General features: G+C 33.7%; 1 protein-coding gene and 2 non-coding genes across 4 annotated transcripts in view; all 3 read right to left on the bottom strand.

Moving 5' to 3' along the window:
* The window catches only part of LOC149423869 (uncharacterized), a 207,093-nt gene that overhangs the window by 686 nt on the left and 188,151 nt on the right, over window positions 1–18,256 (bottom strand). The window contains exons 11-13 of one of the 2 annotated variants that reach the window (XM_089631842.1): window positions 2,502–2,918; window positions 1,619–2,212; window positions 755–1,116 (exon numbers count right to left, since the gene is read on the bottom strand). In XM_089631842.1, coding sequence (XP_089487968.1) covers window positions 755–1,116; window positions 1,619–2,212; window positions 2,502–2,918 — 1,373 coding nt within the window. The remainder of the gene's footprint in view (window positions 1–754; window positions 1,117–1,618; window positions 2,213–2,501; window positions 2,919–18,256) is intronic. The other variant, XM_089631843.1, reaches the window with a different exon arrangement.
* Window positions 12,553–12,671, bottom strand: LOC149423872 (5S ribosomal RNA). Its single transcript, XR_016302260.1, has one exon. It is a non-coding gene; the product is annotated as a 5S ribosomal RNA (ribosomal RNA).
* LOC149423871 (5S ribosomal RNA) lies at window positions 12,995–13,113 on the bottom strand. Its single transcript, XR_016302258.1, has one exon. It is a non-coding gene; the product is annotated as a 5S ribosomal RNA (ribosomal RNA).

Raw genomic sequence — 18,256 nt, 5'->3', positions numbered from 1 at the left:
GTAACTTTGTAATTAATTTAGTATGCTCTATAAAACCCCGGTGAAGGTTCAGGTCGAATCGAAACCGGTTAGTTTACATATTACACTAAAATAGAGAGGTATTCAAACAAAGTTAATTTTTATAATGCAATCCATGAAAGCTTCGTTTGCTCAAATGTAAGGGTTTTATAATGCCTACACAATACAAAACATCTTTCATGGGACCGTAAACAGAACTTTACTTGATAAATCTAGATTCCTATTCCGATGTGATATCAATACATCATTGAAAATTATTTAAGTTCATTTTAGCCTGTATTCGAAATGTTTTTATCTGTATTTCAATATGTGTGTGTATTTTCTAGAATAGCAAATAATTTATGGATGGGTTTCGAGTTTGCGTATGGGTTCAAACAATAAAATAATTAGTAGGTAGTAAGTGGTGAATGCAAGGGTATTTTTCAAATAGACCTTCACCAGTTAAGTAGTTGAATATATTTCTAACTGAAATGAATAGAGTATCGAAGAAAATGTGTTTGATAAAAATAAATAAAATTTGAAGAGACAATAATGAAGGAAACCATAAACCCCAAACAGACGAACACAGATCTTTATATGGGTGCAAATACAAAGTATTATGAAATGAAGGTGGTGCTTTCGCTAGAAAATAAATTTATTTACATTGAAGTGTCATGTTTATTTCCCAGCACCTTTGTTTTATTAATACAACCTCTACATTAAGAAATTCGTGCTAAAAATCATTTTTTTCTCTTACGTTTGCCCAAATTTAATACTCTTTTGCTGAGCTGAGAGTTTTATCGCAGCATTTCGTTCGTTTATGAACATCTGCGTAGAATTCTTCAGAATTCCTCCTTGTGGCAGACTTTCTGTCTTTGTGAGTTCTTGCTTGCCGTTTATAAGTGAAGGAGATATTGATAATCTGTGGTCACTTTTGCCATTATTTGTCATTATGCTGTGGGAGAGGGATTTTCCTATTGGTATTTTAGGGATATTGATGGAGGGGGGTTGAGGTAATATGACATGTCCATATCTCTTATGGAAGTTGGCGTTAGGCTCGGGCGGGGAAGAAACAAACGTGTTTAGAGGTGCTTTGGTTTGGATACCCTTTATCAAGTCCTGGAAAATACACATTCATTGGTATATTGTGACTTGTGACGGGTGGAACTTGACCTAGCATCACTTGGCTATAAACAATGTGAAGTTACTAAATAATTATGTTTATGTTAAAATGGGGGTGATGTTTGAATTTCATAGAGTTGTCCTCTGTTTATCTTATTTTAAGGCCCTTACAAATGATTCCTTTTTACTACTTAAATATTTAAAATGGCATAAAAAAATGAAAACATGGGATATCGCTAAACAACTTCAAAAGATTAAACACACTGACACGAACAGAAATACAAACACTTTCACCCAGTGGTATATTCAGAATAAAAATAAATGAGTTGAAATCTACGAATAATATTGTTATTTACAATTATAATATCCATAGTTGCAAGCAAAGTATCAAGTTGATGTAACAATAGACGACCAAATCACTGGCGATGCGGTGAATGTAATAAAATGATGAAATGCTAGTTTACATTTCTGCGAAATACAATGATTCCGTGATACTTACGTTTTCAGTCTTCTTTTTTAAATTGGACCTCGATAGGGTCTGCACCAATTCAGACTGTAACCTGCTTCCTACGGGTTCATCCTTTCTCGCGTTTCCGTCCACCAGATCATTGCTCAGGAATTCCAACTTTGATGGCTGTTTCCTGAAAGTGTTGGTTGGGTATTCCCCGATGGTAACAGAGACTTGCGGATTTGCTTTCTTCATTGTTAGCGTTCCGATCGGCTGCTTCATGAAATAGGTATTAGGTGGTCTGGGGGTCGGGGAAGAGGGATTATTTAACTTGAAGGATTCGAGAGATTCCATTTCGACGGCATCATGGACTGATTTAGTTTTGGCTAGTTTTGGTTTGCTAGTTACTTTAACAAGAGAAGATGTGTCGTAATCTGGGGCCGGGGTAGCTGGTGGTGTATCTGGAAGCATCTCCAAGCGGTGGTTTCCATTTTGGAGTGGTTTTTTAAGCGGCGGTGGTGGAGGAGCTTTAGGTTTGGTGTGTGCTAGTGCTGGGGTGGGTGATTTCAATCCATTTGTGAATGGTTTTTCTGGTTCAACTTTCTTGCCATTTCTCTGATCGTTGTCAATCTCAGGCATTGGCATCTGAAAACAAAGAAAACAATAAGTTCATGACTTATGATGTTAATGACTACCACGAAAGTTATTGAAATGGTTGTGTTAACAAATTGGTTTAGAAACGATTTATTGCAGTGTTACAAGAGAACATTCAATAAAACTACAATATATAGCACACACTCTTCAATGATTTTTCATCTATCCTTTAGCATAATAACAACATTAATGAAACGCCCCGTGTGGGAGCACTTTAAATGCAATTTCCTCAGCGGCGTGATCTTATCTCGTGTGGGATATAATTTGTAATTAAACTTACTGGAGGAGGTGGTGGTGGCGGTTGTCCTGGTGGCTTCACAGCTTTCTTGGGCGGTTCTGGAAAGCTGCTTCCATTCCCATTGAGTTGCTGACCAATTCCACTGAGCGGGCGGCCGTTTCCATTGCCCTGGTGGCCATTTGCATTAACCTGGTTGGCACTTGCAACCTTTTGGCTATTCCCATAAACTTGGTTGATGATTCCATTGACCTGATGGCTATTCCCGTTGCTCAAGTTGCTTTTCGCATTGATCTGATTATTGTTTCCATTGACCAGGTTGCTTTTTACGTTTATCTGGTGACTGTTTCCATTGATTTGCTGGCTGTTTCCGTTGATTTGATGGCTTTGGGTTTGCGCCCGCGATGTGGGGGTTGATCCATTCAAAGTGGTTGTTCCATTGTATGCGTTGAATGGTCTGTCCTGAAACAACACAAATAATACATTAAAATCATGATTTTGTACAAAACACACAGAAAATATATGAGAAAACTACCGTCTGTAATTTAAAGCATGAAAATTAAAAGGAAACAATAAAATAAAAAGCATTTCGAAAGTTCAAATTATTTTTGGGAACTTACGATATTTTGGTAAAGGAAATAGATTTTACAATCGCGGAACTACAGCATAATAATAAATATTTTATCCGAAAATAAATACTAACAGAAATAAGTAGCTATTTCGCAATGATATTATGTGTGCGAGTTAGTACCTATAGTACATAGGAGAATACATATCGGTATAAAGAAAAATGTACATGGTCAGTTGAACAACCCAGGAAATTAATTAAGATTCCGTTAACGGTGCAAAAATAATAGCAATTGGAGTGTTTATACCTAGTGGCCCTTTTATGGGAATCTAACGGCATTTTCCATTGTAAAATATATTTTTTAAACTCCCGTAGCCAAGACTCATAATTATTTATGACCGCTACGTAGTTTCATTGTGTGTATAAGTTCATAATAACAATACTGTAAGTCTGTTTACAAACTAACAATACAAAAAATCTTATTAAAGTTTCTAAATCATAAATTCACATTAAAATGGAATTCCTCCACGAATTGACAATGAAAAATTATCTATGTTTAAAAATAGCATACTGCTAGATCAAAATATTATAAATACAAATTCGAATAAAACTTCTGCAGGATTGGAATTCAACTTATCTGAATGGGGTATTATCATTGTTTTTTTAATTCTCGAAAAAAATTACGATAATGCATACATTTTTATGTTGACGAAAAAAATTTAAAAAAAAAATCGATTTGAAATGTGACATTTTCATGAATTCGGCGGCGTTGACGTCACGCCGGTTTACGTTGGTGATAGCCGTCTTACCAGACATTATCGTTTTCTATGTCATAATGACGATGTAGCCAGTTGGAATCGTTTAGGAATTTGCGGTTTTAGATTGTTTTTAAAATAAATAATTATGAGTGAAAATGACATATTTTTAGAACTACAATCGTAATCAGAAAATTAACCTTTAAATATTCCACACATTTTTAACGGTATTCATAGTTTGTGAAAATACCCCATTTTGGCACGTGTAAGGTTTTCTAAATTTTCACGACAATCGTGTATGAAATATATGGCGTCGAACCGCCCAGGTCCTCGATTCTCGACGAAGTAATTCTTTTTTCGATTCTTTTTAACTCCTTCTTTAGCCAACGCAATGCACACTGCAATGCTGTCCGAAACGTTGGCTAAAGAAGGAGTTAGCGCAACACGGCATAAGACCCCAAAAACAACAAACAAAAAAAATCTACTATGCACTTTGTCAATCTTTAATAGAGTATGGTATCATAGCATGGGGATGAGCAAACGCTGCCGCTATTGATCCAATATCTAAAGCTCAGAAACTTATAATAAAGATTATCCTTAAACTACCAATCACAAGCAGCTCGGATGAAATCTTTAGGAAAATCTGTGTTATAGACATTAGGCATCTTTATGCCAAAAACATACTAGCATACCTCTTCAAACACAAAACTACTTTTGACAATGTCCAAAATGCTCGTGATACTAGAACCAAAGGACATAATCTCTTACAAATCCCTTTCGCTAAAACAACTTTTGGCCAGAGAAATTTTAGATATTTTGCAACAAGGCTATACATATAATGCTCTCCCACTAGCCGTTAGACTGAACATTTTTTTTTTGAAATATAAAACAGACAGTCATGGATCATCAGCCAAGACAGATCCAAGATCAAAAATTTTATAAAAATCCCTTCATAAGTATGTACTCCAACTAGATGCTGATTAACAGATTTATTATTATTTTTTATCATTTTCACATTGTCATTTAATGTAATGAAATGTTATATGTATCAAATAATATGTAAACACTAATTTATGTATCCAATACGTCTGTCTCGACACAGATATATCTATTAATGATATTTCTATTTTCCTTTATAACACTGTACAGCATGTAAAAATAGTATATTTATTGTAAAAAAATACAAAAATGTACAGAATAAAACATAAAAATAGAAAATTTTTAGTTTTTAGTATACTTTGTATCCTGGTAAACGAAATATTAGTTCGGAAACATGTCGATTTGCATTATTCAAAACTGTGGTGAAAAGTTTAATTATTATTTAAATAATTATTTGCCTACGCCGCGTTTCAAACACGCGAGTCCGGAGCCAAGGAGTTTACGTATCCTCCACGGAGGGTCGCCAAGTGGGAATAAATTAAAATTATCAAGAATAATCAACTGTCTGCAAAAAAATGCGCATTTGATTCACCATTGTTAAGGTTCACTCGAAAAAAATGGCAGTGAAACTCACACCTACTGAGATCAAGTCAGAAAAGTGTTGTAAAAAGTATATCGCTATGAAATCGAGAATTTCCATTGGAACGAAACGATAATTATAATCGGTTTATTTTGTTCTCGTGAGAATAATGACAGCAATAGTGACATAGTGTCGCTATGGGATTCTCTCGGCTAAGGTGATTTCATGAAAAAATCCTATTTTCAGACTTGATACACTATTTCAGTGAACTAGGTCGTGGTGAAATTAAATATTATAGACATGGAGAGGATAGGAATAACGATAAAACTTTGCATTTATACTTATTTTTAATAGTACAAACAAGAAAACTATTGAATAAAGGAAAACACTAGAAATTGGAAATGCTTTCCATAATGATTTGAATGGAAACCAATGACGTCACTGACTTAGTATCTTTTGGTTCCAGGACAATTAATTTAGCACACGCTCTGTCTCTCTTTTATTTTCCTGACGACAAACCCATTGGATTGTGATAATCATGGTGACACATTGAGATATTTTTCACAAGCCATTTTTACGCAGTTTATTTTTCTGATTATCGTACTAATTTAAAAAATATATTTTCATTAATAATTATTGATTTCAAAAACGATCTAAAAACCGCACATTCCAAAACGGTTCCAACTGGATACAACATCATCACGAAGTGAAAAACACCAGTGTCTGATAAGACGGCTGTCAACGACGTCACCCGGCGACGAATTCACGAATAAGATCGAACTTGTCGTTTGGAGGTATATCGAAAATGGCACATTTTAAATGGTCATAGAAAATTTATTCGTCAACATAAAAATAAAATATCTTCATTGTCGTAAGTTTTTTTCAAGAATATAAAAAAAACAGTGGTAATACCCTAATCTGAATATTAAATTTAAGCAAAGATTGGTCAGAATTTTGGATCACGAAATACGTCCACAGCGCAAGACATGTATTATTCTTTATTTTACGAGAAAAAATGACATTGTGGTCAATTTCATAACGCCCACCAAAAATTATTGATGGCACGAAAAAACTTTTTTTCGAAAATTTTGTTTTGATGGAAATATTTTTGGTATTTATATATTGTATTAAATTTTCAATCACTATTTCCGTTTTTGATATTCGCGAGTTAATAACTACTAGGAACTAGATAATGAAAGGTTTGATGAACTATTTATTTTCAAATAAATTGATTGATCATTGTTTTATTTCATTTGACGTAAGTGTTTCGAAATGTGAGAGCAGTTACTACCCGACCTACAAACCTACCCAAAAATGGCTTAGCAACATATTCTAAATGATTATTTAATCATTGGGTAAATACGTCTCCAATTTATTGAACGTTTCACTGAGTCGCTACAATTTTTAATTTTCGTAAATTATTTCATTGGAGCTACGATAACGTTTATTTATGTCACGTTATGTTATGTTTATGTTAGGTTTATTTATGGTACGTTATGTTATATTTATGATGTATAATCATCTGCATATTTATATTCTGTCATTTGTTGTACTTGTTTGTTTATAAGAAAAAAATGTTATTTGTGCATGACCAAGATCACCCCTAATGGGTGGAAGCAAAAATAAAAAATAATAAATAAAAAAATGCTTACATTATTTATTATTAAGTCATAGAGAAAGTGATAATTTACAAAAGTTCAAACTATTTAATTAGGATCAGGATAAATTAATGTGTTATAAAATGTACCATAATATATAGAATACCCAACAATTCTTTCTCACGAAATTCTACAAGTAGAATGTTGAAGCGAATTGTAATGTAAAAAATACATGTAAAATAAATCTTACTATATTTTAGTATCGTTTTATCTTGACATGAGAATTTAAGCGCACTTAGAGATATAAGAGATCAAAGTAGGATATAAAATCATCAAACAAATGTTCAAGTAACAATAGGTGGATTAGAGCCTACCTCGATGCGACTTAATTAATTTTATATTTTTAATTGTCATTTTCAAAATTGGAACTATATGTGTCAAGTATTCAGACAAGCCATAATAACCTATGATATAACATTTTATAATGGGAAATTATTTTAATTCTACATTTGAAATGTGTATTTCTCTTGTTTTTAAATTTCTCAGTGTTAATGTGAGTGGTTTATTTATGGGGTTAATCTTGACAAGTAAAGTCTGGGTCTGCGCTTTTTACATCTTCAAGAAAATATGAATTACTTTTTCTTAAATGTGAATTTATTTTGATAATCCTACTGGTTCAAAATTTCGTCATTACGCAGCGGAGAATTTTAGCATTCAAAGAAATCAACTCACTGAACATTCCAATAAAATATGTTAGATTTCGAAGTATCTACTTAAGTACGTGCGCTTGTATCACATACTTCAAAATGGTAATTAGTAATTACTATTTTGTTTCAAAACTGAGAAATGAATCACGGGAAATATTTAAGATTAATCTTCGGAGAATAGTAGTGATGGACATTATAAATATTTTGTTCATTCGAAATGTTGAACCCTATTTCGATGTGCAAAGGTATAAAGCAATCGAAATGTTTCGAAATATATTGTAGTTTTCGAATTTTGTTTGAAATACTAAGAGTCCACTCACCGAGAATGTCGGGAGCGGGAGTAGGACATATTTACATTTTATTGTTTATTATTTGACCATCACTAGCGACTGCCAATTCTATTTTTGAAAATATATTTACGAACTTGAGATAAGGCGCCCAATCATAATTATTGTAATATAAAACTGGAAATAAAAAAGATAAGATGTTAATCCCAATTTTTCCAATACTTACCAAATTATCGAGTGCGTAATCAAGATAATAATTATATTTAAATCTGTATAATTAATTTCGAAAGTATTGAGGAAAGTATAAGCAAATCATTTTAAAGAGGACACGTTTGAATGTATTTGTGCATAATATACGTACATAGTATCGATAGTTAATAATTTTTCGATCTTCGATCAGGTTAATTAAATCAGGGGTGTCTATACTACTATTACAATTTTGAACATAAATATTAATTCGGATGTAATTCTTCGATCTGAGTGTTTTTGGAACCTTTTCACACACTCGCCCGCAGTCCCCTCTTACCCCGCGAACGTTTAAATAAAAAAATGGTTATATCGCGACATTTATCAATTCCGTTTAAATTTAACTCGCGATTCAATCCGCCAAAGTAATTTTTGTTTCATTCTTCATATTTTTTTCACAGCAAAATCTATTTTGTGGTAACATTTTTTAATTAAAATTTAAACAAAAAAATAGTTTTAATCACTTTATTGTCTAGGCACAACCGATTTACGTTTGTTTCGTAACTCTTTTCGCTAGTTGTAAGTATTTAGTTTTAAGTAAACCCGAAGAGGTGAGCATTGCTTACAAAATATGTCGATTGTACCTAAATAATCGAAGTGGTTAAAAACTAAGCGTTTTTAATAAAATTGTTTTGTTCCACCCGGTACAACACCACAATACAAGAAAGGGTCTCTAAATTGATCTTTGGATAAATAACATGTTATATTTAAACATTATGTTAACTGTTTAAGATTTTTTAGTTAAATGAAATATGTTTCTAGAAGGCGATGCTTGTCCCATTGATAGTTTGCAAAACAAAGTGTGATGATATCTACAACAGGTTATGCATTATTATGTTTATTAAATTTATAAATATTATTACCGAAGGACAAGGTCACACGATTTGAAACTAGTTTTACTTCTCTGTTTTCCCGCGCGTACGTCATCACGTGTGATTAAATAATTACTGAAAACACGTCACAATTATTACTAGACACAAGTGTATAGATACACAATGGTACGTATACATTTGCGAACCGAAACATGAACCGAGCCACGAATTAATGGAAATGAACGAAGCAACTGCTTCCTTTCCCATGAGTTCAGGTTCAGTTCGGCAGTTCGGCTCGCGTATGTAAACGTATCATAAGGATTGTATATAAAATATTAAGGTAGGTGCCTACCTGCTTTGGTTATTTTTATGAATCTCAATTGTCACGTTACTGAGATAAATTAAACGTGATAAATTGGAAATAATTGATACATTGATGGTTGTGACGCATGTAAGCTAGTGTGTGCATTAACTAGATACAATTGGTGCGAAAAGGACGAAAATAGACAAAATGAAGTAGAAATGAGACCCCTGAGTTGAAGGTGTGGTAAAAGTATAATTGAGATTAAAAAGAGAGGCTCAGATCTTTCATAAAAATAGCAGTACAATATCGTTATTTGGGATATAGTTTTCGGGAACTATATCCCAAATAAACGTACCGAAGAAAACTTCCTTTCTGCTTTTGAGAATACAAATATAAAAGAATGATGTTTTTAGCATTGGTGATGACTTCAATCATAGCAGTCCTCAGAACAGATTTTGTATAGTTTTAAAGAATAACAATAAATTATTTAAACACCGCAGATGTAGGTGGAAATCTTTTTTCTTATTTTTTTTGAAGTGAAACTTCTTTAGGCGCGTAATGGATTTTCGAGGACGGAGTAAAACCGAGTCAGGATCGACACGAAAATGCGGGTACCCCCACCACCGCTCACCGTTCACTGTCCCTCTCTCACCATATGCGCTTGTTGAGGTGGGGGAGCCGCTCACGAACGTTCTCTCTCTTCTCTTCTTTCCTCTCTCTCAGACACCAGCGAACTGCGCCACGCCAAGCATCAGCTGCTTGGTTAGTATACTGCGTCGTGAGTGTAATACGAGTGAAATACGTAATTGATTGTGGTTCATACGGTTTGGTACAGAATTTCAGTGTTAAAAATGAGTAGTGACGAGATAGAGGTGATGAACACATCAGTGGCACAAGAGGAAATATCCCCTGAGAATCACCAAAGAAGAGGAGAGTCTGATTCACACAGTGATGACATTAACATAAGGTAAATATAACCTATAAGAGTTGATAAATATTTCACAATATAGTAGTATTGTTGGAATAGGATTGTTTAATATATTGGCGAGATTATATTAACAGTGAAATATGATGTAGGAATGTCGTTACAATACTAGAAGTTTCACTTCTGTCTTGCGTAGGCTTGACACACCCACTTTTTTTAATTGCTCAAAATATTTATTTCACCTGAAATTTTGATCAAAATTGTTTAGGGAAATCGTTAACAAGGCATATAATTCTCGACTTGCATATCATTCTAATTCACTTATGAAACTTGGTAAATATTTTCAATTGATCAATACATTTCCCATGTAATTATTAATAGTACAAAAGTGTCTATCTCGTTAGCAATTGCGTAAGATTTATTCAATGATTCAAAACGGTGTCATTACTTTATACAAATTGCGTAGTAAATCAAATTACGCTTATTTTATTCAGTCGATTATCACCGCTTATTATTATGCAGGTATTTTTGGTTCCGATCGCTTATTCTCCGCTAGCGATTTGTTTCTGAACGCCTCAAAGGTGTTTTTTTTTTACCAGAAATCAGTGGAGATGATGACAGAGTAGTTCGACCGTCAAAAAACCAGCATTACATCACGCTGGCATCATCAGGGGTCAATTTAATAATGATTTTCATGCAGACCATCATCAGAGCAATGATCATATTCTCGAATGGTGGAGAAGCGATGCCGCATTGCCGCAGGTAAAATCAGAATAATATTAGATTACTACTCACCAATATATAATATTATATTACATCTTACATAGTGAATAGTAATCGATGACAAATAATATTGAAGAAATAGCATATTTAAAAGTGAATTTTAAATTTAAATTTTAAACTTCCTTTCTTTTTTAAATTTAATAAATTAATATATTATCCATCACTACTATCAACAAAAATACTACAGCAAACATACATTTATGTAAAAAGAATTATTTAAGTACTAACTAACAACAACATTTATGTACACTCCCCTTCCATACACAAGCAAATGCTTTCAATGGAAGAGTAGTAAAAAAATACAAGATGTAAAATGTATTATGTACCATGTAAACTTATTATTAAAAATAAAAAATAATTACAAAAAAAAAAAAAAAAATTAAAATATTGCGAGCGTCAAAACCATCTTTACATTACAAGAGAATGTTACACAATGTATGTTATGTTATCCTCTTTACATGACCGATAATCTGTATTTTTCCACCATGTTTCCAAAATAGGACTCTCTCTTCCTTGTGGCGAGAGAACCTTTAAAATTCTTATCCACCATCCTATATCACTTTAGGTGCAAACATCTTTAAAAATACCTCACAAAATAAAACTCACTTTTCACTCAATTTCTAAAAAACGGTAGAACATTAATGTATTCAAGATTTTAATAGCGGTGATATATTTTGATTAAGTTAATACTTGACTAATCTCAATATGTATAATATTATCTACCAATGGCGTGCATTATACGGGCTGAATATAACGAACCGTACAAATAACTTGAAAGATAATAGAAACATTTAAAAGAAATCGAAAAATTTCTAATAACTTGTTGTCTATTTATTCAGTTGGCCATAGCAATCAGCGGAAGATGATAATTAAATAACCGTTTTCAAAAATTCGTAGGAATATTATCTGTATCGAATTGGCATTCGTACCCACACTTTCATTCTCAGCGAAATTTTTTCGAATCTGCACTCATTTGCGGCCACCATTGGAGTTGCCTTACTAGGACATTTTGAAACACAGGTGTGATGGTTTACGTGCATTTTTCCCGAAATTCCCCGGAATTATAATAATATTTTACATGATGGAGGTTATTCAAAAAAGTTCCCGAGTATCTCGAATTTCTGTTTTATTGTTTTGAAGTAATTTGATCAGATTACGACAAAATTCCATATAAATATAACGTTCGATTTTAAAGCACCAATTCCTGATGCAGAACTACTGAACAAAAAAAAATAGAAATAATAAGTTTTGAAGTGAAACTTCTTTACCCGCGTCATGCAATTTCGAGGACCGGAGTAAAACGAACTCATGACCGAAACGAAAATGCGGGACCGATTAAAGTTCATTTGATCTAGTCAAAGTTTTGAAGTAAAATATAAATGCTTCTTAGCTCATCTCGACAACTGGCGTTGGTGGTGTAATGGTCAGCGTAGTTGCTTTCCAAGCAGTTGATCCGAGTTCGATTCTCGGCCATCGCACATTATTTTTTTGTTTTTAACGCCTTTTTTTTTTTCAATGGTTGACCATAATATCAATCCACTAAGTAATATTTTAGGCCTGTAGCATACTTGAAAAGTTAAAGAATTTTATGATATTATTAATGATAGTAACGATAAAAAAATAAAAAAAACATGAAATTACCATAAAAAATGGGCCAACGGCACGCGGTGTTCCCAAGCGGTCACCCATCCAAGTACTGACCGCGCCCAATGTTGCTTAACTTCGGTGATCGGACGAGAACCGGTGTGTTCAACATGGTATGGTCGTTGGCAAACGCTAAACAATATTAATTTCTATTCTACCTGCCAATAAATATATGAAAATTAGTATAAAAAAGCCCTAATAATACTGAAAACATTAGCAAGGTGTGTGCGACGTTGATAAAAATAATCATTACATACGCGCTTGAAAAAGATCGTAATTACATCCATAACTTTGCAGGAATTTTTTTTTTCAATGGTTGACCATAATATCAATCCACTAAGTAATATTTTAGGCCTGTAGCATACTTGAAAAGTTAAAGAATTTTATGATATTATTAATGATAGTAACGATAAAAAAATAAAAAAAAACATGAAATTACCATAAAAAATGGGCCAACGGCACGCGGTGTTCCCAAGCGGTCACCCATCCAAGTACTGACCGCGCCCAATGTTGCTTAACTTCGGTGATCGGACGAGAACCGGTGTGTTCAACATGGTATGGTCGTTGGCAAACGCTAAACAATATTAATTTCTACTCTACCTGCCAATAAATATATGAAAATTAGTATAAAAAAGCCCTAATAATACTGAAAACATTAGCAAGGTGTATGCGACGTTGATAAAAATAATCATTACATACGCGCTTGAAAAAGATCGTAATTACATCCATAACTTTGCAGGAATTTTTTGAAGTGAAACTTCTTTACGCGCGTCATGCAATTTCGAGGACCGGAGTAAAACCGACTCATGACCGTGACGAAAAAACGGGATCATTTCGCTATAGGAGCCTAGCTAATATTATATACCTAGTTTAACTCACTCTCCTAACTCATCTTCGCTGTCTACAGGCAGAGCGCACGACTGTGGTCGTGAAGAACCGAGGTTCGATCCCCGCTTTAACTAATTTTTTTTTTCTTTTTTTATAACTTTTAATTTTTTTTATCACATGCTACTTATAAATATGTCAATAGACAGAAAAAAAGAGAGAATGAAATGAAAAGAGAGAGAGAGAAGAATACTAGAAGTTTCACTTCTGTCTTGCGTAGGCTTGACACACCCATTTTTTTTTTCTAACCGTATAGTGTAATTTAATTACACCGCCTCGTCTTTACACACAACACACAAACAAACAACGCCACGCACGGAACGAGTCGAAATACGTGTAATTCTCAAATCTCCAATATTGTGATTTCGTTAATAAATATTGTATTTTAATTAAGTGATTTCATGTACTGTCCTATGACGAAACTTTGAGGGCTGAAAGCAACACATACAGAAGACACACACGTGTATTGTTAAGCAATGATTCCACCATGAATGGACTGGTACTATCTTAGAAATCAGAAGGAAAAAAATATATATGTAAACAAGATTATCTAAATTTTGTAATAATTTGAGGAGGAAATACACGTAGGTAGTATCTAATTACCTTGATAAGCAGACCTAGCTAATTCGAAATCGTTGTTATCATAAAGTTACTTGAATAACTGGAAGGTTTGCTTAAAATCAATGTAATACCTGCATACTAAATAAATATTAGAATGGTAATAAATACTTGGCAACAAATAGACCCGTATATCACGTGTGATATAATTGCAAAATATCACGATATTTCACGTTATCGACAAATAAGAATAATTCACTAAGTTGCTTTTGTTGTATTCCTCCGTTTCACTACATTTGTTTAATAATAAATTGCCCAAGCAGGTATTGTTTCGCATCAGCGATAATACAATTTTTTATGTATAAATGTAATATAAATATGCAGAAAAATGTAATAAAGTTCTCGAATGATAACAAGAAAAACATACAACGATTTATGTTGATGTTTACTTAAGCACGCAGTTTGGAATTTTTGTTGTTTTTATAACATGAATATATTTATTATGATTTTTTGAAGAAGACTTAATAATGTTGTTATTTTTTTTAATAAACGCAACATCCCGTAGTCTTCATTATTAAATATTAGAAGCTTAAATTTAAAAAAAACGGATATATATATATATATATATATATATATATATATATATATATATATATAAAATACATATTTACATAATATCTTACAAATTCAAAAGGATTTTTCGGGTACTCTCCTACACTAACATGAAATATTTTGATATTTGGAGCGTTTCGTTCAGTTTTTATATGCCCTAAACGCCAGAAAAAACATTAAATTAAACGTATACGTTTGCGAACTTAAACGCGAACCGAGCCATGAATTACGGGAAAGGAACGAATCAATTGCAAGCGGCGTTTCGCGCCATTTGCGGTTGATTTGTTGCTTTCCCATAAGTTGAGGTTCAGTTCCGCAGTTCGGCTCGCGTATGTATACGTAGCATTAGATCGTAATCAAACGTGGTGGCATTACTTATGTGGTACGACAAAGTAAAATAATAATGGATACCTAGGGTGCTTACATAAGTCGACATAGAGTGGATCGAAGCTACCATCATTCAACTACAGATTTGTTAGGCTAGACACGTAATCAGAATGCCTGAAAATAGATGGCTAAAGCGGATATTATACTCCCTACTACTGAGTGCTAAAGCTGATACGGAGGTCAACATAAACGCTTCAACGACTGCTTAAGGTGTCTGTTTAACTCTTATGAACAAATACAGACTGGGTTACCTGGGAACAAACTGTAACAGATATAGCAAAATGTGGGACAATTTTACATACAGGCAGAATGTAGAAGAACGTAGAAAAACTGTACAATAAGACAGATAGGAAGAACCAATGAGAGACAGAACTGGTGGCTAACCCTTAGCAATGTTAAAAAAATGTGGATGGTTTCCTTAATGTCAGGGTGTTATTTCCACAAGAACAATTACATTAGCTTCACACAGGAGGCGCTGAGAATGAGAGAATGTTCTGGGAAAGAAAACGGTATGAATGGCAGGAATCTGTGGGTCAGTGTGTCCAGGAGTATGAATCCACCCCTCCCCTGTGGTGCAAGGCGATGGGTCAAGAGAATGAGCCAAAAGGTCTCACTCAACCAGTCTCTCCCGATCTCGCCAACCACGTATTAGGTTGGCATACTCATCCGCCGCCAAGACCCAGATAAACCTCACCCCATGATCCCGGTCACCACATGACTCTGTCACCAAAAGCGTAAGACCTAAGGCAGAGGTTTTGGTTATCCAATGGAGGCGGCACCCATACCTACCTCCCTAATTGCATAACACATACAGTCAACAGAATATTGCATTTTAGAAGACCTCGTCTCGACCCCTGGAATATAAAGTGTCTTTTGGAGTATTACACCTGTGTATTTATTATTTACCCAATGTGCCTTTGTTCGTTATGCCCATTAATTGGTAAAACATTACGAAAAACGTGACTACCGAAACCGACCTACTTACACGTTAAATAAATTAGCAGAAAAGTAACTGAATTAATTAGCCACAAAGGTATCAGAAATAGTGAGCATTACACAGCTTAGGCTCGGCGGGGAAAACCTAGAAAATAGATACAATATGTTTTAGGTGATATGCGGGTGCATAATGTTTGTACCCGTATTGCAGAAATGTAACGAATTATCTACATATTTGCGATTGAATTTTAAACACATTGAGGGATTTTCCGTTATACATTCCAACTATCTCCAGTAGATTACTTCTTCGTTAGCGGTATTACAGGTTACGCCTAAACTACGCACTTCTATTTTTTTCTAGGGGGTCAGTGAGCTAGTCTAGGGCATTAGGCATTGCCCTGTGGATCTCATCAATCCCGCCAGGGAGTGAATACAGCGGGCATTAGTTAACCTCATGTTTGGTAGTCTGCACCGCACCACATTCACACATCACCGATACTTTAAGGCTCCAACTGTGCATCATGTGGGCACACTATGGGAGGACCTCATCCCATGGTAATGATAAATAAACTTGGGCCTCCGACTAAAAATTATGCCGCTACATAAGGAGCCGAAGCCCGACAGGTCTCCCGGCCAAGGGAAATCATTAAATAAACTGACAATAATTAACCCTAATTCTGCCATAAAAATCATTGCAGCAAATGCCTTTTTCCGTACTTGAAAAACATCCAGTCTGTACTTTGCATAATACTAATTAAGACCAAAAAAGGAGAATGGAATTTTAGTGTCGGATTCGGTTTGCAAATTATTGAACCCGCGAAGATTGTGAACCAAACCCAAACAATTTTGATCACGTCACTCAGTCACAAAACATAAAAAAACGCTATATTTTGTCATTCGAGTTTGTACCTACGATAATGTCTTATTTTTGGATAATGAATTTTGAAAACTTATCGTGAAATTAGTTTTAACGTGAAATATATCTCAAAAATTCGATGTTGGGAAATTTTTTCAATAGATACAATATCTTGAATTTTTGTTATTTGTTTTTGGGGTATTATGCCGTGTTGCGCTAACTCCTTCTTTAGCCTTCAGGCTAAAGAAGGAGTTAGCGCAACACGGCATAATACCCCAAAAACAAATAACAAAAATACTTTTGGCCGTGAAAATCTTAAATCATAATATCTTGAATATCTAATAATATCGCTTCGAGATTCTTGATTGAGGATTTTATATTATAGGATAGCGAGGTAGTAGTCTGATGTTATATCGATAGATTGTCCAAAATTCTTCGATCTTTGCTTACTCATACAATCGGACACCAGAAATTCCAGTGATATATTTCGATGTTACGATAAGATTAGACACTGACATAAACTATGCATTAACATATTAAGACGAATTATTTATTAGTTTGCGTCCGTAAGTACATACGCAATAAGAGAATGAATAAATAGTTTTGTCCGATAAAAACTCAATTCCATCAAGAACGGCATACAAATACAATATTGGATTGAATCACCGATACAATATAATATTTGTTTGCCTGTACTATAAGATGCTCAGGAGAACTTGAAGATTAACAGTTAATTCTGCGAGTGTATCCACGTTATTCGTTATAGCAAATGATTAGTTCTCAGGTGATATAAAAACGAAGGTATTGTTAATTTTGCAATGGTGCGAGGTGAATCACTAATTGGTTGGTCCGCTTGGTTGGATAACAGCAAGCACAAATATTAGATAAAATCAAACGAGATTTATCTTAGATTATCTTCGTAAACAAATACACGTATTTTTCCAACGTCGCGTGCATGTTGGGAAGGTATTACAGATTAAACCTCAAACTCATATTAACATAACCGTATTTTGTTTCATATTAAGACTAAGTTTCGTACGAGTATTTATTTATAAAATGTAGCCGCTGACACACATCGTAGGTATTATCTTATTCAAATTAGAATTCAAAGAAATCGATATTTCAACAAAGTTCCATAGATCATGATGGAAACGATGTTGCCAATAAAAATAGCTGCCATAAATTACATAATCGAGAAATAATAATTTGTGCTATTTTTATCACTTGATAAATTTTAGTGGCTTACTCAAACAGAATTACGGTAATTATTCAGAAAATAGTTACACGCTTAAAACACACATTTAATTTTTAAAAAACATCTTGTACATTTAGATAACAATGAGAAGTAAGTATTTCAGTTTCATGAAGAAATTCATTATTTTAGTAGCTATTTCGTTTAAAAAAAACGATAATTTGACGTGTTTTCTTCACGCCATGTTTTGATATAATAATATTATATTATTGTTTTTTTAATATTA

This window comes from Hesperophylax consimilis, chromosome 5 (assembly GCF_061612785.1).
Source record: "Hesperophylax consimilis isolate HC1 chromosome 5, BYU_Hcon_1.0, whole genome shotgun sequence".
NCBI classification, from domain to species: domain Eukaryota; kingdom Metazoa; phylum Arthropoda; class Insecta; order Trichoptera; family Limnephilidae; genus Hesperophylax; species Hesperophylax consimilis.
This window is presented reverse-complemented; position numbering and strand designations above follow the sequence as displayed.